General features: G+C 39.3%; 1 protein-coding gene across 3 annotated transcripts in view; it reads left to right on the top strand.

Moving 5' to 3' along the window:
- The window catches only part of CSMD1 (CUB and Sushi multiple domains 1), a 1238710-nt gene that overhangs the window by 869073 nt on the left and 341795 nt on the right, over window positions 1-27842 (top strand). For all 3 annotated transcript variants that reach the window (XM_089531085.1, XM_089531084.1, XM_089531086.1), the window contains exon 11: window positions 17844-17947. In XM_089531085.1, coding sequence (XP_089387211.1) covers window positions 17844-17947 — 104 coding nt within the window. The remainder of the gene's footprint in view (window positions 1-17843; window positions 17948-27842) is intronic.

Genomic DNA, 27842 nt, shown 5'->3' with positions numbered 1-27842 from the left:
CACCCCACAGGGCACACCTTCCACCAACCATCCTGGAAGCTATACCTTCCCCCCCCCCACCCAGCAAGGGGGATCCCCCCTCCCCACAGCCTGCATGGCTGCCCAGAGCAAAAGTCCAAATGTAGCCAGTGAATTCCCTAGACGTCCACTTGCCTAGCTTTTTTATTGAGTCCATTGGCAGGCCGCATCACACTGCCATTGCAGCAATGCCTATGCAGAATGAGTGTTCTCCAAAGTCCTCTGCCAGCAGCCCAGCACTCTGCAAAGCCCCATGAAGCACTGGCATCAATTGGAACCTGGTTAGTGGAGTTCCATCCTCATGTGTACATTTGGTCTGTGGGCGAGATGCCAAGTATCTGTGTAAAGTCCAAATAGGGCACAAGCGGCTGCTATGGGGCCTCCTCAACATGATGGTGGACCCCTTCCCCAACTGGTCACTCTTTGATCTGCGAAGAACTAAAATTACAGCTCTCATGTATGCTCTGAGTGTGGCTGGGGCCAGTGAAGACAGGACTCCTTATACCACAGCAAGTTTCCAACTTCCTGCCATGGCCAGCCAGGCTGAGGACTCGGAGGAAGAGGCTGAACCAGGCCCTAACTCTGTTATGCCAGTTCCAGCAGAGTCAGTGGATCCAGGCCCTAGCTCTGTTCTGCCAGATTCAGCAGAGCCTGTGATTCAGCAGCCCAGCCTCCCCCCAGCAGAGATTCCAGGCCTGGGAGACACAGAAGAGCAGGATGAAGTCGTACCTACCTTCAGCCAGTGAAGGACAGAAAGGGCATGCCTCTGTTGATCCAGGAGGTTATATGAGAAACGTCCAGCAATCACTAAACAGCTGTGATTAGTAACTCGGCCAATATAAACAGGTGCAAGATGCCAAGTTTCTTTGTCAGAGCCTATCTGCATTCCCTGGCAAAAGCGTCTTGCTCTGACTCCCTTGGACTTTGTTGCCTGCTATCTTGCCTCCTGGATTATGAATTGACCTGGAACCCTTGACCCTGGAATAGACTCGTTGACCTGCTCTCTGGAATCCTGGACCCTTGGCTTGTCCCCTGGCTCTGCTCTATTGGACATTGGACTGGTACTGTAATATTGGACTTTCTTTCTTGCTGCTGCAAAGCCCTTGTACAGTCATCTCTCCATATTTGCGGATTTGATTATTCATGGACTTCATTACTATGTTCTCTCTAGGACTGTCTAGGTCCTCCAGTGCAACTCTGTGGTCAACTTTAAGTAAAAGTTGAACTGAAAGACCATTTGTAGCTACTCCAGTGCCATTCTATGGTCAGTGTATGTTGGACATTGACCACAGAGTAGCACTGGAGGACCTAGAGATTCCTAGAGAGGGGTCCTCTCAGGTAAAAACAGTGTTTTTATTTGCAGTTTTTCCATATTCACAGGGGTCTTGTTCCCCTGACCCTAGCGAATATGGAGGGACAACTGTATTTGTTTGCTTTTCAAGCTGGTCTCAGCCTTTATCAGCAGTTCTGTTGGCTGCTTTCCCAGACACCTCCCACAGTTTCACTGGGAAAGGCATGGGTGAGGGGTCTGTTCCGGGTGCCAGTTGGTGAAACCTGGCCTCTGAAAACGAGAGACAGAGAACTTTATCGCACCGGGTTCTCAGCCCGGCCCGACAGGAAACGGAAATGAGTGGGGGACGGATTTTACCGCACACACCCGTCCCCCACTCATTCCGTTCCCCCTCTCTTCCCTGCCCATTCCGTTCCAGAGGGAACGCTTTTTGAGAACTGTTCAGAACAGTTCTCAAAAAGTGCAATGGCAATGATTGCCCCAGCCACATGACCTTAAATAGGCCAAACAACCAATGAAAGGAGAGGGCAGGTGGAAGTCCCACCTCTCCTCAGCCTCCTGGCCAATCAGGAGGCCTCCAGCTGGGCCAAGGGGAGGTGATTTTGGTTGCAAAGCCTTCTGGGACCTATAGTCCTGAGCAGCAGTCAGACGTCCCACCCCCCTGAGGCCCAGGAGCCAATCAGGGCCCAGGACCCCCCCCCCCAGTGCCTGCTGGGTTATTGCCCAACGCTTTGGCCAGGCAGAGAAGCTCCTGAGGATTCAATGCCTCCCTTTCTCAGCAACTGGACTGGCCTGGTAAGTCAGGCGACCCCATCTCATTGCAGACAGGGTACCCAGATGCCCTCCTACATGTCCCTGGTGGCGCAGTGGTAAAATGCCTGTACTGCAGCCACTCACAGACCATAAAGTTGCGAGTTCAATACCAGCAAAAGGGCTCAAGCTCGACTCAGGCTTGCATCCTTCTGAGGAGGTGGCTAAAATGAGTACCCAGATTGTTGGTGCAATTAGCTTACACTTTGTAAACCGCTTAGGGTGTTCTTAAGTGCACTGATAAGCGGTACAGAAATGTACTTGCTATTGCTACATTTCAACCTTCTTTCTAGGAGAAACTACAAAATGTACTGCATTTTGAGCATTTTTGACACCTGATGAGGATCATTTTTAAACACACACTTTTAAACACACACACACACACACCAGCAAAAGAGACTGCTCATCTCTCTGGGGCTCCTTTGGCATATCCCTATTATATGGTTGAGTACATAATATAGTATATATAATACAGTTGTAATTAAACCATAGGGAATTAATTTATATTTATATTAGTGTTTTTAGTGTTTGTTTTGCAATGTCCCCTATTTTTCTTGAATGTTCTACATTTTTCAGTACCTTGTCCTCCTTTGCAGGTCTAATGCTATTAGAACTGTCTAATACTATTGCTACTGCCCCCTCTGAGGCTTTAATTCTTTCAGTGCTAAGCATTGTTGCATTTGGAGTGCATCTACACTGTAGAAATAATGCAGATTGACACCACTTTAACTGGTATGTCTCAGATTCTCTACCTTACAGAATCCTTGGATTGGTAGTTTTGTGAGGCACCCGTACTTTTTGGCAGAGAAGGCAAAAATCCTGCCAATCCTAGGATTCTATTTGATGGTGCTAAAGCTCTTACGGTGGTATCAAGTAGATTATTTGTTTCTAGCGTAGATGCTCATTAGGACTGCCTGGACCATGGTCCGCTCACACAGAACTAATCCCAAATTGTATAGTCTAAAGAAAATATTTTCTCGTAGCAGGAAGAAAATTGCTAAAATTACTTCTTGCTCCCTTTAGAAAGAAAGCTAGTGGATAATTGTATCTCTAATTCAGATAAAGCATAACTGAATATATATTGAATAGACTCTGGAAACATGAACTAGTTTATATAAACCCAAGTGTAGTTTGTCCACATATCTACCTTGATGGAGTGAGTAACTTGGGAAACAAAATGTAGACTTAGATATCAAGAATGTTTTTGCTATGTATAATTTGGCTAAACGGAACTCTAGTGCTTTTCAGTGCTATGAAGACTAGCTTTCATTTATTTTAATGGAAATGTGAGAACTTAAAATTATATATTTTATAGCAAAATTGGATGCTGTTATGTTTTAGTTATGTTTTTCTCTGCATGCACATATTTTAAAAGCCTTGTTGTGATTGAGGTTCATATGTAATGGTAAAGATTGATAGACTCGAGTACAATATTCAAGCATGCTCCATAAAAACAGGAGTGAAAAAAAAATATGTTGTTGCACCTATATTGCTGGTGACAATTTTCAATGAATACTGTTTTTCATTTTTTTGCCATAAATCAGTGTCAGAGGCCGTTTTCCAAATTCTTAACTGACACAAACGAGTATTCCAGCTGAGATATGAGTTTGAATGCATTAATATTAATACTTTCAATCACAATTTTTTTCTCTTTTGAAATGTCAATTGTCTCCAATATTTGCTGTTGTTGTTAACTGCCCTTGAGTTGACCCCAATTTATGGCAGCCCCATTCTGATCAATGTTGGGCACAGAGCTTCTTTAACTATTTTGATTTCTATATTTTTTGTGGGGTTTTTGGGCTATGTAGCCATGTTCTAGAAGAGTTTATTCCTCATGTTTCACCAGCATCTATGACTGGCATCTTCAGAGAATGATTGCCTGGAAAGGAGTTGGGTATATATACTATATGTGCCATTAGCAACAGAACAATACACATGCAAATCACTCCTGCCTTCCCAGGTTCACACAGTGTGTGTGTGTGTGTGTGTGTACACCCAACTCCTTTCCAGGCAAGCATTCCCTGAAGATGCCAGCCACAGATGCTGGCGAAATGTGAGGAATAAACTCTTCTAGAACATGGCCACATAGCTGGAAAAACCCACAAAAAACTATGGATGACGGCCATGAAAGCCTTTGACTTCACATATTTTGATTTCCTCATTGTCTGGGATCTTTGTGTATGTGTCTGCATGTGTGTATTTGGTGGGCATTAATTTTCTATGTTCAGCACTAAATGTGCCTTTGCACTTTCTTCTTTGACTTTCCTTAGTAATTGTTCCAAGTCTGTGATGTAGTAATATGGTGTTGCCCACATATTTAAAATTGTTGATGTTCCTATCTCCTATCTTCACTCTTCCTGAGTCTAAAACTGCATTTCTTACTATATTTTCTGCATAGAGTTTGAACAGATAGGGTAACAGAATGCAGCCTTACCTGACCCCTTTGCCAACTGGGGACCATTCTGTTCCTCCAAATTCTGTTCTAACAATGGCCTCTTATCCTAAGTACAGATTTCTCATCAGGACTATCAAATGTGTTGGCACTCCCATATCTTTGAGAGGATTCTATAGTTTTTCATCGATCTATGCAGTCAAAGACTTTGCTAGTCTATAAAGTACATGCTGATTTTCTTTTCGAAGTAACATTAGCCATTGTATATTTGCTCCTAGTGCCTCTTGCTTTCCTGAACCGCTCTTGCACCTTTGGAATTTCTCTCTTCATGTATGATTGGAGCCTATGCTGCAGACCTCTGAGCATAATTTTGTGTGTGTGCAAAATTAATGCTGTGGTCCTATAGTTGCTGCAGTCTTTTTTTGTCTCATTTTTTTGTGGATTGGGATTTTGTGAGTTAGCTAACATTTTCTCCATATTTATTGGCATGTATTCGCTATGTGCATATCCATTTTTTATTTTGATTTAATTGATTTTTGGAAGAAATAAATAACCTAGAACAAACTCAGAAATTATTTCATTTAAGAAAAAATTCAGTAAGGCTATAATGCAGAAATATTCTTCTCTGCACAGTAAATGCTGTTTTCTCTGCAAATCAGTCATAGCTAAATTTTATACAGAATAAGTCCTCAATTATATCATTTTCTTCCCAGAAAATAATATTTCTGCACTGAAATATTATTTTGGCACGAAAAATGCTATTTCTTGCTCAGAAAAACCTTGTGCAAAATAAATCCCAAATTGAACATTCTCATCAATCCAGGATTCTTCTCATCAGAGATTCTCAACACTCAGCAAACATTTTTCTCCACCATTTGGGGGATAGTTTCAAAGAAATTTGCATATTTCAATCCTTAATCAACTGGCTCTTTACAGCCACTTGAAATAACACAATGTTTTTATTATATGAACCATATATTCTTGAGCTAATCCATAAAGTGAAAAAGGGAAAGAAAAAAAGAAATTCAACTATATTTTAATTGCTTTTAGTGGGAGACTATATATATATATCCATCCATCCATCCATCCAGTAGATCTAGCCTGATTTTACACAGGTTATGGGAACACACTACCTAAGATCTCATAATCTCTAGATGCATCTAAGCATGTGTAAGAAATTTAGTCCATCTAGGTTGTTTCCTTCCCAGGCTGTTTCTTACCGAATGGTAAGAAGAAATAATCTCTTAGTTGAACATTATGAAAAGATTACTTGGTGTGCTCAGTGACCTCAATTTAGAATAATTAATTTAAAATAGGTGCAGTTACACACAGACAAAGCATTTAAATGCACAAAAATATCAATGTGGCAAAACACATTTTTGATGTAGTTTTTAGTAATGTCTCATTGGCTGTTTTTTTTAATCTTAAGTTTGTCCATAAGTAAAATTCTGCAATCCAAAATCAGGAAATATATTAGGACCTTTGCCTCCCTCTGATGCTGAAAAAAATGTGATTTGCCCAAATTACCCAGTGGGCTTCCATGACAGAGAGGAGAGTTGAATCCTGGTCTCCAGAGTTATATTTCAGTGCTCAGCACTACACCATTTTTGCTGTCATTTAATCACTAGACCCACTATGATAACCAGGACTATAATTTCTAACTTGTCCCACAGATTTTAGCAGATAATTCTAAATACAGCTAAATTTGCTTCCAAATCTTTCTCACCATAGCATTTGCCAATGTAGATGTGAAGGATAATCCAGAAATTATAGGAGGGAAAGGAAATGATAATGTCTATAGAAACAACCATTTTTTGACTCAGTACAGCAATTCCCATAAAATCATCTGAACAAGGTTTATTCCATGTTGAGAGTGTTTTTTAAAAAGTCTGATGCATCAGCAGGAATCACTGCACTAATGCCAAGAGTAAACAGATTATGTGTAACCAAATATCCTGTGATGTATTGCAGCTTGAGTTTGTTTGATTTGTTTTGAAAAGGTGCATGTGGAAGCATCTTTATTGAAGAACTTGGTCAGGATATTATATAGTAAAAACATAATTTTTAAGATAAATGAAGCAATATAGCAAGAGCTGAGCTGGCAGATGTTTGGAAATAACTTGTGCTTTTATAGGACATGGAGAGCTATCACAATGCTGATTTCATGTAGAAAGATCTCAACTGTCTCATGCGAACAGAGCCAGTAATTAAGATACAGAGATATACTAACTTTTAAAAATAATAATAAAAAAACCAGTCCTCTAAAAAAAAAAGGCAAGTCTCTTTTTCCCCCAGTAAGGATATTAATTGATATTATTAGATATTAATTGGGTACTGAAAGGATGGTACAGTTTCACAGGATACTGAAATATGGATAGGCCCCAAAGTTCCACTGAATTAAACAGCAAGTCTTGTACAATGAATATGACCTTAGAATGATGACATAGTTCTAATTCTCTCAGGCTGATCTAGGAACATTGCAAATCACAATACTTGTTGCCATACAACAAAGAAAAGGTAGCTGTGTATTAATCCCTAAGTATTCTGTTGCTATTTATTGTGTATGTATCGACTTCCTAACTATATAAATTTCTTTTTCTATTAAGGAAACATTTTGCTTGCACCAAATAAAAGCAAAGTAAATAAAGATATATTTTGGTGCTCATGAGCTTTCAATAATTTATTTTGTTGTTTCAATTTTATATTCCTTTGTAGGTGAATGTGAAAATACAGCTTTTTGATTCTTGAATTCCTGGTTCAGAGACTGCATGTTCCCAAAATATATCACAGATCTAAATGGCTGGGGACAATGTGTTACACTGTACAGCATACCTTTTGTTATTGGGCTTGACCTGGAAATACTACTATGAATCTGGCTGCAACTTGATCAAAAGTGTTAAACTCAGAAGCATATCTCATTTTAACTCCACCTTTTCTTCATATAAGCTTTTGATATTTAGGAAAATGTTTCTTCAGACAGAACCATACCTGTAACCCGATATATATATCACCCAGCAGTAAATCTCCAACAATTTCCAGCATGGCCATCAGTGCTGTGCTTACATGATATTCAACTATCTACTTTCTATTTCCATAAATACCCTGAGAATCCAGCTAGTAAAGGACATTTTGTTTTGTACTACTCAACAGTGGCTGAAGGCATCTGTGGTTGACTGTAGAGTTTAGGGAGGCTGTATGTTTTGGAGGGCCACCTCTGCCATGACCCCCATGGCTATTTTTTTAATTACCTGTGTGGATCACATTTTAAACCTGGGGTTACCTGAGCCATTGTTCAGTCTTTAGTACAGGAGTTGGTATTAGGGACATGTTGCATATTTTAGGTAGAAAATCAGCACTTCTGAGATTTCACCTTTGAGATTTTTAGTTAACTCTTGAGAGGATCACACTTGTGGATCCTGTGAATGTATTTTATCAATGAGTTCTAGAAACTGCCTCATTGGTTATGAGTGTTTAACTCAACTTATCACGCTTCGTTTCTGAAAACAGCACTGAAAGTAGATGAAAATAATTCATCCAGCTTGTCTGCAATCTCTTTACCCTTCTTATCCTTATCCTTTAAACAGAGGTCATCTGATGGGAGTGCTCTGACTGTGTCTTCCTGCATGACAGAGGGTTGGACTGGATGGCCCTTCTGGTCTTTTCCAACACTTATGACTCAAACTTTAATTTCATTTTTACCCAGTGGTCCAACTTCTTCTCTGTCAGGCTTCCTACTACTGATGCAATATACCCCTCACCACTTTTTTTAAAATGTTCTTTTACATCTTCTTTGTGCAAGCGCATGTGCTTTTAGCTTGCCTCATATAGATAAGACTCCCTGTTTCTTTTTTAATAGCTTCCTTCATGCGGTTCATTTTCTGATATTTGCATTGGACAACCACAACTTCTAGTGTTTGAGTTCTTTTGACACAAACATTTCCAAAGGCATGAGACACTATTCTTCCAGCACTGGAAATAATTACTTAAAAGTTTTTGAACACTTTAAGAAGGCTCCAGGGTGGTTCATATTTCAGATAAATATAATCTGTTGAACTTTAAGAGCCTGTTGGCACAGAGGTTAAATGCCTGTACTGCAGCCACTTACTCATTGCTGCCACTTACTCACAAACCACAAGGTTATGAGTTCAATACCAGCCAGGGGCACAGGGTCAACTCAGTCTGGTATCCTTCTGAGGTTGCTAAAATGAGTACCCAGCTTTATGGGGGCAATAAGCAGTTGTAAACTGCTTAGAGACTGCTTAGTGCGGTATGAAACGGTATATGAATGAAGCTGCTATTGCTGTTGCCATTAAGGGTCTATACTACTTGTACACTGCCAGGAAAATGGCCACTATGGTCAATGCAGGCTCAGCCCACAATAGGGCCGGAGAAAACACTACCAGAAAATGTAAAAATGGTATAAAAAAAATAGACGAATCTTCAATGTCCCTGGAAACACTGCCAAATTCTTCTGAAAAGATGCTTTCGCATGCAGCTTTTAAGGACAAATCAAACTCAGGTTGCAATACATCACATAATATCTAGTTACATATAATCTGTTTACTCCTGGCATTAGTGCAGTGATTCCTTCTGATGCATCAGATTTTTTTAAAAAAAAAAACACACTTTTGACATGGAATAAACTTTTTTCAGATAATTTTATGGGAATCAGTATACTACCCCTGAAAAAATGATTGCAAAGTGATTCTCATTCCCTTCTCCTGCTATAATTTCTAGATTGTCCTTTGCATCTACATTGGCAAATGCTATAGAGAGAAAGAGTTGGAACCAAACATAGCAATATTAAAGCAAGTCACACTCTTTCAGCCACAGAGGAAGGCAATGGCAAATCTCCTCTGAAAACAAACATTCTAAGAAAACCCTATGATAGGTTAGTCTGTCTTAGGGTTGCCATAAGTCAGAAATGACTTGAAGGCATACAACAACGGTGTAGATCTGTAGTACAAGTTAGTAATGATAAAGTCCTGGTTATTTTAGTGGGTCTAGTGCTTAGATGAGAGCCAGCATGGAGTAGAGGCTTGAATGTCAGAGAACAACTCTAGATACCAGGATTTGAATCTCCACTCAGCCATAGAAACCCACTGGGTGACATCAGGAACCCACATTCTCTCAGCTCCAAAGGAAGTTGAAGGCAACCCCCTTCTAAGCAAATCTTGCCAAGAAACACCCTAGACGGTTTTGCCTTAGAATTGTTATAAATCAGAAATTACTTGAAGGCACACAATAACAAGTGATTAAATCTGGATTCAATTTAAAAAAAACTTGGGGGAACAAGGTACCAGTTGATTTATAGCAGCCTACAAAGGTTGTTGGCATCTTATGGCAGCCTGTTTCAAGGAAGTTCAAATATTCCTTTCCTCTTCACTTTTCTAAAGTGTTTGCCTCCTTGATATTAATCAATGTCCTCTAGTAAATCTAAGCTAGGGGATATAAATTAAAATGATTTATACATTGGTAGTACCGCCCATTTATAGCAGTTACTACCCAGCATGAGTAGTAATTGTTCCAAGCTCTGATTTACAAGGAAACATGCAAGAAATAAAATGCAACCTCGTGCAGCCATGAAACTCACTTGGTAAGCGCAACCAATCCAGCTTCATAGGTTGTTGTGAGGATAAAATGTAGAGTGGGAGAGCCTTGTAAACCTAAGCTATTAAGTTCTTTGGCCATGTTCTATGTCTTGCAATGCTAAACTAGATTTGCAACATTAAAATGGCAGGAAAAATGCATGATCATAGATGTCACCAGAGTAGACCACACCTCATACATATCCTTCATAAAGGAGTGTAAATTAGTACTCTACAACCCACGTTTTTAAAAAACAAAAATCATAAAAATCACTGTGGATATATTGTGGCTTTAGAATTTGTATACACACTCTTTCATGTTGCAATGGGGAACACATTAAGTAGCCTGAGTGCAATTGAATTTTACATTAGAAAGCAAAAAAGTTCTTTGGGGTTTTCAGTCAAATTTCTCCTTCCACTTGCTTTGCTTCCAATAATGATACAACTCCAAATAATGCCACCCAGTTTTCATTGTCCTCATATTTCTAAAGAGTTAGAGATATCTTTATTGCCTGGAGCAATATATCCTCCCCCCAACACACATTTATTCAAAATGATTAATTGGAAAAAAGTAAATCTTATTAAATCTTTTTTCTTGTTGCTTCTGCTGCAGCTTCATACATGCTACTTGGAACAATTCCTCTCAAAATTTCAAAGAATGCTTCCCCTTAGTAACTAGCACTGTTTCAGACTAAGAAGTACATCATGCTACAAAGTTTTGAAGGGTTTTGAAGTCCTTTTTAAATGTTCAAACAAGCCAATACAACAAATATGCTTTGTACTGAACTCATTGTTTCTCTTTTTTACCACCTCTAGTTTTATCTGTGCACTTTTATCATTGCAGAACATCACACAGTATTTTAATGCAAATGTGTATAATCTGGGTTTGAGAGAATAAAATATGAAAATATAACCAAAATTGTCTTCTGACAACCCCTTTCCAGCAGACAGTAGTTCCCCCTTTTTTAACCATCAAGTTGTTGGGCTGTTGTTGTTTTTAAACACATATACATTTGCATAATATTTTCATAAAACCCTGGGACTACCTTGGCTGTATATATACCTGTTAATACTATGTGCTATTCTGTTAAACTTTTTATACTTAACAGAAACATGTTTACAGCATTTCAGTACTGTCTTTCATGCCTCCTCTCCCACTAATTTAGACTTTATATCTCTAGCAAATGAAATGTATATGGGTGTTAATATAATTATTTTAGAGTAGCTGTCCATAGGATAATAGCTCTTGGGGTTGTTTTTTTAAAGTTTTTATTAACATATACTAAACTAGTTCTCTAAATTAATTGGTAAATTACTATACACATACACACATACACATACATACATATATATAATTGCACAAAATTAAATAATTATAATCACAAAGTCTGATTTAAAACTAAGTCACATAATACTGCAGGGTGGGAAACTGCAGCAACTCTCTTCTGTGATTCTCTTTACATTTTAATGCAGTTTTTTCCCCCAGAACATCTTCATTGCATATTCATTGCAGATGATTTTAAGTGAGCTGACAGGAACTCTTTTGTTTACTAGTGCAGACTGACTAGAGTTTGAATTAGTCTCCAATATTGACCTATGGAACATCCCAGTATACTGTAACACAATAAGATACTTTGTAATTTTAAGTAAAATACTATACAATTTTATAAAACAATAAACTGGAATATGCATTTTCTTTTGGAATTCATGACTCCCTGAAGGTCAATAGAAGTTTTCCTTATGTTAGTAGACTTAAGTAATGCAGAAGCAGGGACAGAAAGTGAGGTGTAGAGTTGAACATCATTAATAATGAATTCTTGTTAAGTTTCCTGTCTCTATTTAGGTGAACTTTATGGTAATTTTAATGTTGCAATTGGGGTATAGAAAGGAATATTGCATTCCTCCAATGCCAGTATAGTAAAAATGATGATGAAGAAGGAGACCTGGGCTGCATAGCAGACATAGCAGACTTGAGGCTCCTTCCTATAACAAGCTTTGCTCTGGTTTTCTGGTACAGGGATCCTGGTGTAGTAGGGACGTAATTCTTCACTATGCAGTTGTCCACACTGGCCAAATAAAGCAACTTCTAACCACTTTGAAGCCTGGCTGTTTAGATGACGCTCGAGGCTAAACTAGGTGTAAAGTGAAAGTTGCACTCCAGAACTAAAAATCAGAGCAAAAAGAAGCTGGTATACTCTGACTCAAGGCAGAAAATTTACATCATTGTACCATCTAGCACCAATATGGGACTGTGGCAAAGCAAAAACATGATTGCCAATAATAAAACGGATTTAATTGCAACATACACAAACTAGATAGTCCAACAGGGAGGCATGGGGTGAATGGGATGTGTGTGGGGGCATGTACAGAGGGCCTCCATGATTGTGCTTTACCAATGTATTACTGGGTACACCAGTGCACTATACAGGTGGTGCATTGCACGTGAGACTGTGTGGCTGATCATATGGGTTGGGTGTCCAATGGAATGACATCTGGGCAGGAAGAGGGAGGTAATTTGAGCTCACAGCTGGTGTGTTAGTGTGATGGTGTGCATGCATGGTGGGCAGGCAACAACAACAAAAATAAACATGCAGCACAGCTTCACACTGCTTGGTGTGGACAGCTCGGGACATGTGTACAGCAGGGCTTCAACCCAGAAAACTCATAATCGAGCAGCTTTTTTCTGCCCATCTGCTTCAGTCCTATGCTTCTTCTCAAAGTTATTGATGGGTAATTTCAGCAGTTTTCTTCTCATTATAAGAAAGTCTCAGCCACCTGTGAATTTTGCTCAGAATAAGTCCTGAACTAGAAAAATCTTCATTAGTCCAGGTCAGTGTTTCTCAACACTCAAAAAACATGTTTTTCAACCATTTTCTGAAGACTTTAAAAATATTTTTCTATCCCTATGATGTAGAAGGAACCATAACATGGTTTCCTCTTAGTGTAGATTGTTTGATCTGCTGGGGTTGTGTTTATTATTACCATCTAATTAAAAATAATGATTGTAAGCCGCTCTGATAGCTTTTAGGACTGAGGGGCGGGGTATAAGTACTGAAATAAATAAATAAATAAATAAATAAATAAATTATAGCATGTGTCATGACTTGCAAGTGATTCCTACAGTAGCCTATAGGAAGCAAATTTGGTAATCCATTTTACAGAAGATGAATGAAGAATGCCTTCCCCACAGATCTGAAGCATTTTATTGGAGAATAGTGACTACCTTAACTAGAGGTAATTTAGAAAGAGTATTTTATAACTGAAAAGATTAGACTCTTCATTAAATTTATTAACTCTTCTATTTTTCCCAATGCTCAAATCAGGTAGAGCTGAGAGAGAATGGTGATAAGCAAACCATATCCAGTTTAGCTGATTGCTTTGTCTTTTATGGAAATGATTATACTTCTTTGCTAGAAATTATTGTAAATATGAAGCTTGAATTGATAATTATTTTAGTACAGTTAAGTACAAATCTCTTTCTGTTAAATGTACAGAAAATGAATTTAAACTGCCACTTTTAATTACATTAGTATGAAAATTGAAATACTGAAAATACAGGAGCAAGGACAAGAAGCGAGCTACTGTTACTAAGGACATTTACAAAGGCAAAGTGTCTTTCTGGAACTTAGTCTCACAGGTTTTCTCTTTGTGACCTTCTGCTGGACTTCTCCAGTACTCAGCTAGAAAAGATTCCTTCCTGAGGGCCTGGACTTTCATCACTTGTTTAAATTTCCCTGTGGTAACTGCCACAGAAGATTATTCCCCAGTGGCACTTGGCCTAGAAATCTAAAGTAATTTAGCTTGTGCTTGTTGATACAGTGGTTTGCAATGGCCCAAGATAGAGATACATAGATGAGAATAAAAGTAGTGTCTTGAAAACATTTGCCAAAAAGATTTGAGAAAATGGTTAGAAGCTAAAAAGGCACTTATTTATCTGTTCTATGAGTACCAACAAACATTTTGATTTTTGTTGCAAATCAGTTCCAGGATGTACCTCAGCCATTGCCCATTTTTCTTTTTCACTTTGGAGTTTTTGAACAACATCTGGAAATATTCTGAAACAATATGAAATGTTACCCAGAGTCCAGATATAGGATGAATACATTGTATTGATGTGGAAAATTAGTAGATTATAAACCAGGAACTGCAGCATTATAACTGCATGCTAAAACATCTAGTGGGTATTAGCTTGTTCCTAGTAATGCACAACCTGGCATTCCAGGGATCTTTAGGCAAGTTGTTCAGAAACAACAATGAAATTTTTCTGGGGTTAATATAGCTGTTTGCCAAGGATAACAAAGTAATGGGAACACATGTGTGGTGTGTGTCTTCAAAGAAGTATACTTCAGGAAGATCAGAATTAACAGAAATTTCTTGTCCTTGGGGAACTGTTAATGAACCTACAGAGCATGTTGAACAAAGCTAAGTATTACTCTTTTATGTGATATTGCACAACTGGTGTAAGTCATTCTGAGAAGATTTCATAGATTCATAAAAAAGGAATACTTCATGGGATTCAGCGCACTTCATGAATTAATGGGAAAAGTTGACAGAACTGTTGCTGAAGATACTGAGGGTATGTAACACCATCATGAAGGACTGATGTGGTCATTATGGTAATGGAGACAATATGAAAGAACACAAGAAAGCTGTCCAGGCAAGGCTGTTTACATTGAAAACTGAGCTTCATTTCCACCTTGTGATTATCATTCTGTTGATCTGGTAGTTTCAGATGCAATCTCGTCATCAAAGGAATCTATTACACTTTTTGGTACACTACATCATATTTTTCTGCTATTCACTACCCCTGTCAAATAGTAGCAAGAACTGAAACATAATGTATCTATGCTCACCATGAAGCTACTAAGTGAGATTCACTGGGGGAAAACCCACTGACAGCTTGAAACCTACAACAAGCTAAAAGATCTTGTAGTGCTCTGAAGGAAGTGAAAGTGTTATCTCAAGTAGATGGCAGGTTTTCACAACCAAGCACAGTACCTTATCAGTTCTTCTTATCAATTACTGTTTGGTGTGAACCATATTTCACATGAACCATCTTTCACATGAATATTGCAAATAAAACAGACTTAAGGTTAACATCATAACTGGTAAAAGCTCTCATGAAGAAGTTCATTACATCATACAGAGAAAGTGGTATACAGTCAAAGAATTTGCAGAAGTCCTTAATGTTGATTCCACTTCAGGAAGCCTTACATAAACACCACAGGAAAAGGCAAAAAATGAGTCCCAGTCCTGCGATAAGAGCGGGATACAAATAAATATAATAACAATAATAATAATAATACTTTGAATAGGAGGGTCAGACTCATTATGAGCAATTCAAGAGTCCAAAAGAAATTTGCAGATGGAAGAATTCAAAGACATGGCTATATTAGTCTGGAAGATCATTAGGCAAAGGGATAAGGGCTTATATAGAACATGATGGAGATAACCAACTCATGTCAAAGATTTGTACCATTAATGTCACTGTGGACTCTCTATTCCATCTCATGTATCTGAGGAAGTAGGCTCAAGTCTCTGAAAGCTCATGCTACCATCTTATTTCTTTCAGTTAGTCTCAAAGATGCTACAAGATCCTTTTGTTTGCAGATGGGAACTTATTCTGCACTCTTGTTGCTTTTATTTGTATTACAATTTAGGAACAATTTGAGGAGTTCAGTTTCATAGGAAAAATTGTAGTGCTTTGAAAAAGTACCAGAAAAGATGCTTACATACCCTGTAAGGATCTACAGAGAGTCCTTAGTGATGGCAACCACAGCGACGTTAATGGTACAGATCTTTGACCTGAGTTGGTCCTCTCCTTCATGTTCTACCTTGGAAAGGCTCACCATGAGCTGCCCTGCAGTGTATCCATTCTACCAAAATAAATGATGTTCTCTCAAACATCTGAGCATTACTACAAATTCTCCTGACACTTCCAGGTACAGTTGCCAATGTCAAGAGTAGTTTCTCAGAACTGGAAATCATCAAAGTGTACTTGTGATCTTTCATGACATGTGAAAGGCTCACATCACTTGCTGTCTCAGCCATCAAGAATGACATTGCTCAAAATCTTGATCCCTCAGCCTCGTTTCTATAGTATGCAGAAGCCAAAGGTCAAAAAGCTGCATCCAGAGAAGTGGCAGCGTTCTGTGCAAAACAGCAAAAGTATCACAGGATTTACTTTTAGTATTTTCTGCTTTGTAGCAGTTCTCATCTTTTAATAAATATACTTCACATTTTATTTTATTTTAGCATATCCATTGCCAAATAATTATTTAAAATGTAGTAACATATTGCAAAAAGTTATCCAAATTTACACCTGAATAAAAATTCCTTTGGACTGAAACAACTGTATCAACCATTGAAATCATACTCTATCATTTCAAAATGTTGTTTTGCATTTATTATACCCTTCTCCTTTGCAGTGTCTGCCAGATTCTTACATTTTTTTACTTTAAGAATAATAAAATGATGATATAAATAAGAAAATTAGCCAGTTGACCTCTTATAACTTATGGTTTTATTTTAGTATTGTTAACGATGTAGTTTCTATATTCTGAAGCATTTGATGTGCTTGAATTGCTCGATAGCCTTGCTTCAAAGTGGCTCCTTTGCAGTAGGGAAGTGAATTCACTTTTGATTATAGCTGAAACTTCAGAAGAGCAATCCAAGGTGTGGAGCCCTATCCCAAATAGGACCAGCATCTTAACTCTAAGTTTAGACTGAAATGCAGAATGTATTCACTGCCATTAGCCTTTTGCTGTTTCAGAGTGAATCTTAGTTCCACTGATTTATTTTATTTTTGCTTAGGACAAATGTCACCACACTGGATGTTTAAAAAGAAACATTCTGTATATCCTTGACTAGAAAGGTCCTGAAAGAAGCACTATCCATTCTAAGCAGTATCACTGCACTGACCCATATATAAATTGATCCAGGATTTTAGGGTCAATTTTTGGGCATAGGTTTTTCAACTTATAATCAAGTATATACTGTATGTTTCATTTTAAACAACCAGTGTGGTGACATCCACTGATAAAACTGTTTCTGCCAGACCAATGGGTGATGATCTTTCCCTCATGCAGTCTGCCCCCATGTGAATCTCAAAAACTTGCTCTGGGGGTATGGGAACCCATCCAAAGTCAGTCTTTGGACTGTGTCAGGTACTGTGGGGAAGAGAGTAGGGGAATATAATTCCAATACACATCTTACCACAGCACTTACACAATGTGGGATTTGTGTTTGTAATATTTTAAGGAACTATTCAAACTTTCTTTACATTTCCATGGAACTCCCCCACCCCAGTACTTTGCATTTCCCTTCCCGTCCCTTCTTTTGTAATAGAACAGTGTATTGTAATACAATTTTAAAATGAAAATGTTGTGAATAAAATATGAAATTTTATTTTTCTCCCTCCCATATTATAATACAGCAACACTTTTAGAATTCCATTAATGTGCTGGTCTTTCTTGTAATTCTATATATCTGCACATTCTAGCTATTCTTGATCATTATTTTTCAATGCTGTATCAAAAACAAATACTTGCTCTGTGTTTACTTTTATACAAACTATATTTGAATACAGAAGACTCAATATCAAAATTTTCAGAAGATATGAATATGAATATGCTGACACTATACTGAGTTCACACAAAGATAAACTAGCCTACAAATCATGTTTGCAAGAACAACAGTAAAAGTGCACTCCATTGAAAAAAGTGTTTCTTTCTCATTGTAACAGGTTATAAAGCTTGCCTTTGAAGAATTTGAACTAGAAAGAGGATATGACACCCTTACTGTAGGGGATGCTGGAAAAGTGGGAGATACCAGAACAGTGCTGTATGTGTAAGTACATGACATTACTCGTTTATGTAGTATATTCATGGTATATTCATTCTGTACTAAATGAAAGTATTTCTTAATAGTATCTGTGGAATTCTTAAGGTCTCCATAAGTAGATGGGCAACTTGAAAGTGCACACACACAGATACAGAGAGAGTGAGAGCAAGAAAGCAAGAGAGAGAGAGATTTAAAAAAAATTGAGAAGTGGACTATTCCATTATCTTACATTGATTCTCGTCTGAAATAATATTTCCTTTTGTTCAGAATTTGGGTGGTAAGCCTGTGGTAGAAATGTGTTAATTGTGTGCTATGTTGTGTAATGCTCTGCTCTACAGTATTCAGACGTTTGGAAATAATGTTACTTTGGTAACCAGTTATACCTTGGCAGTAATTATGTGTAACAGTTTATACTACTACTATACTTTATTACGGTCAAAGATCAGCATAAAAGATACAAAACAACAACAACTAATAAAAATAATGATTAAAAATGCATTAATGATGATACATTAGAATTACATTAAAAACAATGCAGTAAAATCATGCATAGGGTTGGTTACAAAACTGGGTGCTTTGCTCTTAAATAGCAAGAGGATAAATCTGCCCACTGGGAAGATAAAACAATTTAAATCAACAATAAAATGAATTAAAATAAGAATAAAGAACAAGTAAAGTTGATAGGATTAAGGAAACACGGGCATAATGTGTTCTGCTAACTTAGAATTAATTTTGCTTTTTCTGCAAGTAATTGCAGATGCACAAAATTGTGCCACTTTGCAAGTTATTTGTGAGTTACAATCTGACAAAAGATAATTTAAATAAAAACTTTCAGATCTCCCCGGTTTATGTCTAACAGTTACTTTTTTGAGTGAAGCAGCAAGAGAAATAATTAATTACTTCCCACAGAAACCTAATAGTTTTTCCACCAGTTGCTCACTCTTTTCATTTTAGACAGCCTTTTCAGAAACTTTATTTTGGGTAAAACCTAAGTATTTCAAAAAGAAAAAGTTCTGTTTTGGTTTTGCTGTGCTTTTGACAGTGTACTTTGTACAGGAAATACAGTTTCCTGTGTTAAAACATGTATGGGTGTGTTATTTTTTTTTTTGGCACAGAAACAAATGTATATCTGTGCAGTATAATTCTCATAAAGATTTTACAAGGTGTGACTCCTTGGTAAAAACTTCTAAGAAATCTCGATTTTGTCCTGCAGCAGAGAGTTATGGTACATGGCATATATTTGTTCTTATTCATTTATTTATTTATTTATTTTATATCCCGCTCTTTTCCCAGGACTGGGACTCAGAGTGGCTTCACAGCAATTAAAAACCAACCAAACAAACAAAAAGTACAATTAAAACATTTTAAAAATAAATAGATAAATGACATGCATTAAACAGAATGATTAAACTAGTCCAACATTCCTGCCTGTTCTTATAGTGATTCCTTAAATGCCTGTTTGAACAGGTAGGTCTTCACCTGCCATCGGAAAGCCATCAAGGAGGGAGCCATTCTTATCTCCCTGGGCAGGGAGTTCCAGAGTCTAGGGGCAGCCACTGAGAAGGCCCTCTCTCGTGTCCCCACCAAACGTGTTTGTGAAGGTGTTGGGATGGAGAGAAGGGCTTCTCCAGAGGATCTCAGAGTCTGGGCAGGTTCATACCAGGAGAAACGGTCTGCCAAATAATGTGGACCTGAGCCATGTTGGGCTTTGTAGGATATAACCAGTACCTTGAATTGTGCCCGGGAACGAACTGGCAGCCAATGAAGCTGTTTCAACAGGGGAGTTGTATGGGCTCTGTAATCGGCGCCTGTTAACAGCCTGGCAGCAGCTCTTTGAACCAGTTGAATTTTCCGAACACTTTTCAAAGGCAGTCCTATGTAGAGCCCATTACAGTAGTCCAAATGGGATGTAACCAAGGCATGTACCACAGTGGCCAGATCTGGCTTCTCAAGGAACGGGCGCAGTTGGCGCACAAGTTTTAAATGTGCGAAAGCACTCCTGGTCACAGCAGAGACCTGGGCCTCCAAGTTTAAAGCTGAGTCCAACATTACCCCCAAACTGCGAACCTGTGTCTTCAGGGGGAGTGTGACCCCATCTAGCACAGGCTGGATCCCTATTCCCTGATCTGCCTTCCAACTGACCAGGAGCACCTCTGTCTTGTCTGGATTAAGTTTCAACTTGTTTGCTCTCATCCAGTCCATTACTGAAGACAGGCACTGGTTTAGAACCAGGACTGCCTCCTTGGATTGAGGTGGGAAGAAGTAGTAGAATTGAGTGTCATCTGCATATTGATGACATCGCACCCCAAAATTCCAGACAATCTCTCCCAGCGGTTTCATGTATATGTTAAACAGCATAGGGGACAACACAGAACCTTGAGGGACCCCACAGGTCAATGGCCAAGGGGTCGAACAGGAGTCCCCCAGTACCACCTTCTGTGTTCGCCCCTCCAGGAAGGAACGGAGCCACTGTAGAACAGTACCTCCAAGCCCCATCCCAGAGAGGCGGTCTAGAAGGATACCATGATCGATGGAATCAAAAGCTGCTGTGAGGTCCAGAAGAACCAACAGGGACACACTCCCTCTGTCCAGTTCCCTGCGTAGGTCATCCACCAAGGCGATCAAAGCTGTCTCTGTTCCATAGCCACGTCTGAAACTAGATTGAAATGGATCTAGATAATCCGTTTCATCCAGAAACCCCTGGAGTTGGGAATCCACCACATGTTCCAGAACCTTGCCCAGAAATGGTAGGTTAGACACTGGCCGATAGTTATTCATTATTGTGGAATCCAATGATGACTTTTTTAACAGAGGCCTCACAACAGCCTCCTTTAGGCAGGATGGAATTCTGCCTTGTTGTAGGGAGGCATTGATTACTTCCTTTACCCACTGTTATGTGTGAGGATCCCCGATAGCTACCCATATGACCTTTCTTTTTGGATTATTGCACAGGAGAAGAGCAGCAACAAGCAAGAAAAATAGCAGTTGTAGCAACAAAGAGGGAGTGAGGGAAAGAATGAGAAAGAGAGAAATGGACAGACAGTGGCAAAGAGGAGGTGGAAGAGTGAGGAAGGAAGAACAGTGAAAACAGGAGCTTATACTAGAGATTCGGGTTAACTGGATTTTTACTATTATTATATTTGTTAAGAAAACAACTTTAAATATAGTCAGTCTTTTCTGAACTCTTCCATTCTGGAGAAGGAGATGGGAAAGGAAATGGAAAGAGACAGCTGTAACTACCAGAAAGAGAATGAATCAGTCAGTATGAGTGCTTGAGAGGCCTTCCTTGCAGGACTGCCTTTTCAAACACTGGCACACTTGCCATACCTCACAGAGGCTGCATCCACACTGCAAAAATAATCCAGGTTGATACCACTTTAACTGCCGTGGCTCAGTGCTATGGAATACTGGGAATTGTAGCTTTGTGAGACATTTAGCCTTCTCTGTCAGAGAGGTCTGGTGCCACAGCAAACTACGGGTCTCAGAATTCCATACCATTGAGCCATGGCAGTGAAAATGATGTCAACCTGGATTATTTATGCAGTGCAGACACAGTGCACAGATGGACTAGCTGGGTTGGACTAGGCTGACATGAGAGCTGAGATGAGGAAGGTGGCAAGTCAGGCATAAGATTTCAAGCAATTGTTTGGAACAGAGGGAGATTCATCCTGCTTCTTCAGTGTATCTGTGGGCAGGGTGTGTGGCAGCTGTGTAGTCCGCTCTGCTTTGGGTGGTGGTGTTGAAGTTTAATCAAGATAATCCACTTAGAATGATAGTGATAGATGTGGGAAAAGATTGTTTATATGTACATTTTTCAATGGCACAAAGTAACTTGTTAGTAATTAGTAATCCAGTGAGTTACTTTCTGAATTAGTAACTGTAAAAAATAATGTTACCTGTTGTGTGATCAAAATTTGGCTACCTAATATTTATTTTCCAGTTTGGACCTTTTTTTAAAAAACATGTTTGGAAATTAAAGTTTTCCTTTAAAAAGTAACATTTGAAGCTCTAACAGTCTCCTTTAGAGCTTGGAAGATGTGTGCCCTCACCCACTCCCTGTCTGGGACTCAAGCAAGCGCTGAATATGATTGGGTGTGCTGTTGCTAAGAGATAACACAAAAACACATTTTCATGTCAGAGACATAATATTTTTTTTTTAAAGGCTGAAAAAATGAACATGCAGGCCTTGACTGCATGGGCCAAAACCTCCTCTCCCCACATTCTGGTATTGTCCTATTTAGATGGTGCACATCTCAAATCCTGGTTCTGGTGTGAGCAGTCCAGATGACATCCAGCATGTTCTATAACAGAACCAGGAAATTACAGTCTTAAAATGGTTTAAAATCATGAACCTGTTGCTCTGAAACTTTTGTGAAGATCCAGAGCACTCCATTCCCACTCCTCAGTGGCTGTCTGCACAGGTGTCCCACTGGGTCACCTAGTGCATCCACTACCAGTGTGGGTCACTCATTCTGAGGCCAGAACAAGGTGCCCAGCCTTGTGCTTGTTGCTGACTTCAGACATGGGCAACCTGTGGTGACAGAAGATGTGCCAAATAGCCTAGTAGGATGTCCATGCAGACAGCAGCCATGGCATGAGAACAGAAGGCCAAGTGAAGGGAGCAGGTTGAAACAGCTGTGGGACCAGGATGCCCTGGGCTGCCCCCGAGTATCCTGGCCAGTGCAGTCAAGGCTGCAGTTAACCCAGGGCTAGGCAAAGCCATTTTGCTGCCTGATGCAAAGAACAGGGTGGCATACCTTCCCTGTTCCACATCCCAAGATGTGTGAGTTTGCCCAAAGATTATCCGCTATCCTACCACAGTTTCAAAGCCCTAAGCTGTGGGACTGAGAAGCCACCTATCACCTTAAAATCGCTTAAAAGTGCTCAGCAACCTAAACCCCCTTGACATACTTACAACCCAAATATGTGCCAAATATGATAAAATCAAGTGAACTACATTAAGCCCTCCTTATCCACAGATTTTTTTTTATCCACAGATTCAAGCATCCACGGCTTGAAAATACTTTAAAAATATACAAGTTACCATAGGCAAACCTTGATTTTGCCCTTTTATATAAGGGACACCATTTTACTACACAATTATGTTTAATGGGATTTGAGCATCCACAGATTTTGGTATCCACGGGGGGTGGGGGGGTCCTGGAACCAAACCCCAGTGGATAACAAGGGCTCACTGTAGTACTAATTTTAACCATAGTGTCCATGTGATATGACCAGATTAACCAAACCAGTGTTAATATTTAATGGGAGAGCAAATCAGATTAGACCAGATAGGTCTCATATAAAGAGCCAGCCCTTACCCATTAAATCACTGCCTTCTTCTACATTTAGTACAGGAAAAGGTTACCATTCAATATTAAGAAAGCAAAAATAATGACCAAAATTTTACAAGATCCACCCAATTTTAAAATGGGTGGTGAAGACAAAAAACAAATTTCATTCCTTTTCTATACCTTAACTCGGTCATAATTTAAAATGGAAACTAGTTAAGAAATCAGAAGAACACTAGGACTTGAAAGGACAGCTATGAAGGAAGTAATCATTGAATACCAGAATCATCCATGTCCTAGTATTTCCAGTTTCTATGTATAGCTGTAAAAGATAAAGGTGACAAGAAGAGAAACAGTTCATGTGAAATGTGGTCCTGAAGGAGAGTACTATGGATGCCATGGTCTTTTATAAAGACAAATAAATGGATTATAAAACAAATCCAGCCTGAACTCTCAAAAGAAACCAAAATGACTAAACTGAAGTCATTGTTCTTTTTACATGTCATGAAACAACATGACTCACTGGAAGAGGCAATAATTTTCAGTAAAGTGGAAGGCAGAAGGAAAAGAAGAAGGCTGCATTACAGATGATTCAATAAAGGATGTCATGCAAGATTTAAGCAGAGCAATTCATGACCAGTGTACATGGGGTTGTCTCATTAATAAGGTCATGATAATTCAGAGCTGATTTGACGGCCAATAACAACAAGTCAAGAAAGGACCCTCACCAGACAATGAAGGTAGCTCAAAATTCCTGTTCACACATCTTAAGTGACCACCAAAGCCTATATTGAATAAAGTGAGAGTAGGCAATTAAAAGAGGTGAACAGCAAGCAGGTTAAAAGACCTACCGTTCAGCTTTCCAGAAGCAGCATGCATGTGTACCCTTGTGTAGCCACTTAACATCTCTTTCATTCCTGCCATTGACTTTTGCCAGATTTTCCTGGCAGCTAAGCATAATTCTCCAAGTACCATTAGTATGTTATATAACAACAAGGGATACAGAGAAAGAAAAAGAGAGATTTGTTGTGGCACCCTGATTGTGGAAGTGTGAAAGTACCCAAGGAGGTGGGCTGGTACCAAGATTATATTCTTTTTGGTGTTAGGTCACAACCTATTGATTTGATTGATTAAGGGTGTTTGATATGAAATTTGTATTTTATTTATTTCCTTTCTTCTATTGCTGTAGTTGATGCTATTTTTAAAACTATGTCATTTTGTGACTTTAAATTCCATTTTGGATAGCACCTTGGTTATCATAAGATAAAGGGAAGTATATAAATCAATAAGATAAATAGTACTCAAAGTTCTTTGAAAAGGCAGAGTGATTTCTTGTTGATTGTTCAGATATTAAAGTGCACTCTGTCTTGACAATAAATGCCAAGGCTTTCTCCTGACATATGACTGCAAGGTAATAAAAGATAAAATAAAATAAGAATAGCTGTGGTGCTATGTATTTTGTTCTAACACTCAGATTTCATTTCTTGTATATAGAAATAACATTAGATCTAAACTATTGCAGAACTATTTGAAAATAAGTCTATTTCGGTGGGGGGGGGTTGCTCTAACAAATCTTGTAGTGTTCTGAAACAAGTTTTATTCTTGTTTAAAAAAATCAGAAACAATGATATCAGAAAAAACATGGCAATAACAAGAGCTAGATATGATTTAAATTTTGAGATCTGCAGGAGAAAAGTGGAGTCTAGCTGAGGAAGGAGGTCATTCTGATTTCCTCCTCAGCTCCCTTTGGTTGACACACAGAGCCCCAAGTGCAAGCCAGCACATTCACTGGTCACTAACTAATCCACCTAACAATTGCATTGTTCAGCCCACATTTCATTAGCTTGTTTGCAAGAACATCATGGGGGACCTTGTCAAAGGCCTTACTGAAATCATTATATGCTGTGTGTCTATAGCATTCCTTTCATCTACCAAGTTGGTAAATCTATCTATCTATCTATCTATCTATCTATCTATCTATCTATCTAATCTATCTCAATTTAGTCTGGTATGACTTATTTTTGAAAAACCCATGTTGACTTTTTGTGATTATGGCATTCCCTTTTAAATATTCACAGACTCTCTGTTTAATGAGCTGCTCTAAAATCTTTCCTAGTATTGATGTCAGACTAACTGGGTGGCAATTGTCGGGATCCTCCTCCCCCCCCCCTTTTTTTTTTTTAAAGATGGGAACAACATTTGTCTCCTCCAGGAGTTCTCAAAGATTATTGTCAATGGCTCTGAGATTACATTTGCCAGTTCTTTAAATCCCCTTGGATGTAGTTCATCTTGTCTCGGAGACTTAAATTCATTTAGATTAACCAGATACTACTACTTTGCTTATTCTGTGCTGCATTTCCCCTAATGCCAACCTTTTCTCCAGTACCCCTTTTAAAGCTGTAATAAAAACACAAGGAACTTCAACAAATAGAAGTCATTTCATAAGTGATCAAACACAGGATTTAAGCCCTTATGACTTCCATCTACTAAAATATTTGCTTATCCACAGTTAACATCCCATTGTTGTTTCAGAGTGATGGCATCCTAATTAGAAAAGAATGAGTCCTAGATCTGTGCTCTGAAAGTTGCACTTATAATAATACCTGGTTAGTCACAGCTTGAAACTGATATTTAGCCAACAGACTCTGATAAACACAGTAAGATAACAGTACTTCCCACTTATCCTGTACTGATGTGCAGTTATTTAGATCTCTACAGGGCATAATACCTTTTCCTTGCATGTGGCAGAATGGGTCTCTGTTCCTTTCCCCATCTGATCCATCTGTGGTGAACACATACACTTCCCCTCAAGATGCATGTCTCCCATACTCAAAGCCCTACTTGAACGGTCACTTTTTGATGTTGACACCAATGCACTCATTGTCAGGGCCTCCTAGGAAGAATGCAGTTAAAGAACCTGCATGGAATAATAAAATACCAATGGAAGCATGACCAAGGGATCCCCATAATTCTTTAAAAACCTGCATATATTTTACCTGCCACCTCTAATGCAACCCACTTTTTAGTCTACCCATCCAATATTTTTTCCAAGTGGAAATCATTGGTGGATGTAGGTAGATATTGCAAAATGTGTTAGTGCTGCCAACCACCCCTGTGCTAATCTGGGCTTTAATTATTTTCTCTTCAGTTCCCCGTAGAACAACATCAAGTACTCCACTCCAATGTGGTCTTGTAAAGCACCCTTTTTTTTCTAAACTAGGAAAAAACTTTCCCTGCCCTAATATAGCTTCTGTGAGTATTTGGTGCTAATGCTAAAGGCCCTCAAAGTCAAAGAGGGAGCGATCAGGCAGACCCAGCAACATCAGGGACTGCCTGAAGGAAGAGGCCCCTCCCTCCTCAACTGTCATCTCGGCCTCAGAGGGAGCCATCAGGCAGACCCAGCAACATCTTGGACTGCCTGAAGGAAGAGGCCCCTCCCTCCTCAACTGTCATCTCGGCCTCAGAGGGAGCGATCAGACAGACCCAGCAACATCAGGGACTGCCTGAAGGAAGAGGCCCCTCCCTCCTCAACTGTCATCTCGGCCTCAGAGGGAGCCATCAGGCAGACCAGCAACATCTTGGACTGCCTGAAGGAAGAGGCCCCTCCCTCCTCAACTGTCATCTCGGCCTCAGAGGGAGCCATCAGGCAGACCAGCAACATCTTGGACTGCCTGAAGGAAGAGGCCCCTCCCTCCTCAACTGTCATCTCGGCCTCAGAGGGAGTCATCAGGCAGACCCAGCAACATCTTGGACTGCCTGAAGGAAGAGGCCCCTCCCTCCTCAACTGTCATCTCGGCCTCAGAGGGAGCGATCAGACAGACCCAGCAACATCAGGGACTGCCTGAAGGAAGAGGCCCCTCCCTCCTCAACTGTCATCTCGGCCTCAGAGGGAGCCATCAGGCAGACCAGCAACATCTTGGACTGCCTGAAGGAAGAGGCCCCTCCCTCCTCAACTGTCATCTCGGCCTCAGAGGGAGCGATCAGGCAGACCAGCAACATCAGGGACTGCCTGAAGGACGAGACTTCTCCCTCCTTTAACTGTATTTTGTATTGTATTACGATTTTACTGTACACCGCTATGATCATCGCGGAATAGCGGTCTATAAATAAAACATATTATTATTATTATTATTACCCCGCCCCAACTGTTCACAGTCCTGCTGGCATCCACCCTAAGACTGCCTTGAAACCACAGCATCTGATTATGGGACAGTGTGGTGGCAATACTGATGTTCTCCCCCACTTGCTGTGAATAAAATACTGCATTAAAGTCACCTAAAGGGGAAAGCAATTAACAATCACATAACCCTCACAGTTTTAGATGATCTGGTATGGATAGCCACAACTCTTCATGTTATCACAGCAAAGGTAGGCTGATGAATGAGCAAATTAATCAGATTGTGACTAAACTGTAACTTTGGGTGCATCTGCACTGTAGAAATAATGCAGTTTGATACTACTTCAAGTACTGTAGCTCCATCCTATGGAACTTGAGGGTTTGCAGTTTTTCAGGGCTTTTAGCCTTTTCTGCCAAAGAGTGTTGTGTCTCACAAAGCTACAAATCCCAGGATTCTGTAGGATGGAGCCATTATCAGTTAAAATGTTGTCAA

Source organism: Sceloporus occidentalis, unplaced genomic scaffold (assembly GCF_023333645.1).
Source record: "Sceloporus occidentalis isolate IW3139 unplaced genomic scaffold, rSceOcc1.0.p SCAF_6, whole genome shotgun sequence".
In the NCBI taxonomy this organism is placed as follows: Eukaryota; Metazoa; Chordata; class Lepidosauria; order Squamata; family Phrynosomatidae; genus Sceloporus; species Sceloporus occidentalis.
Note: the sequence above shows the minus strand (reverse complement) of the source record. Positions and strands in the feature narration are given on the sequence as shown.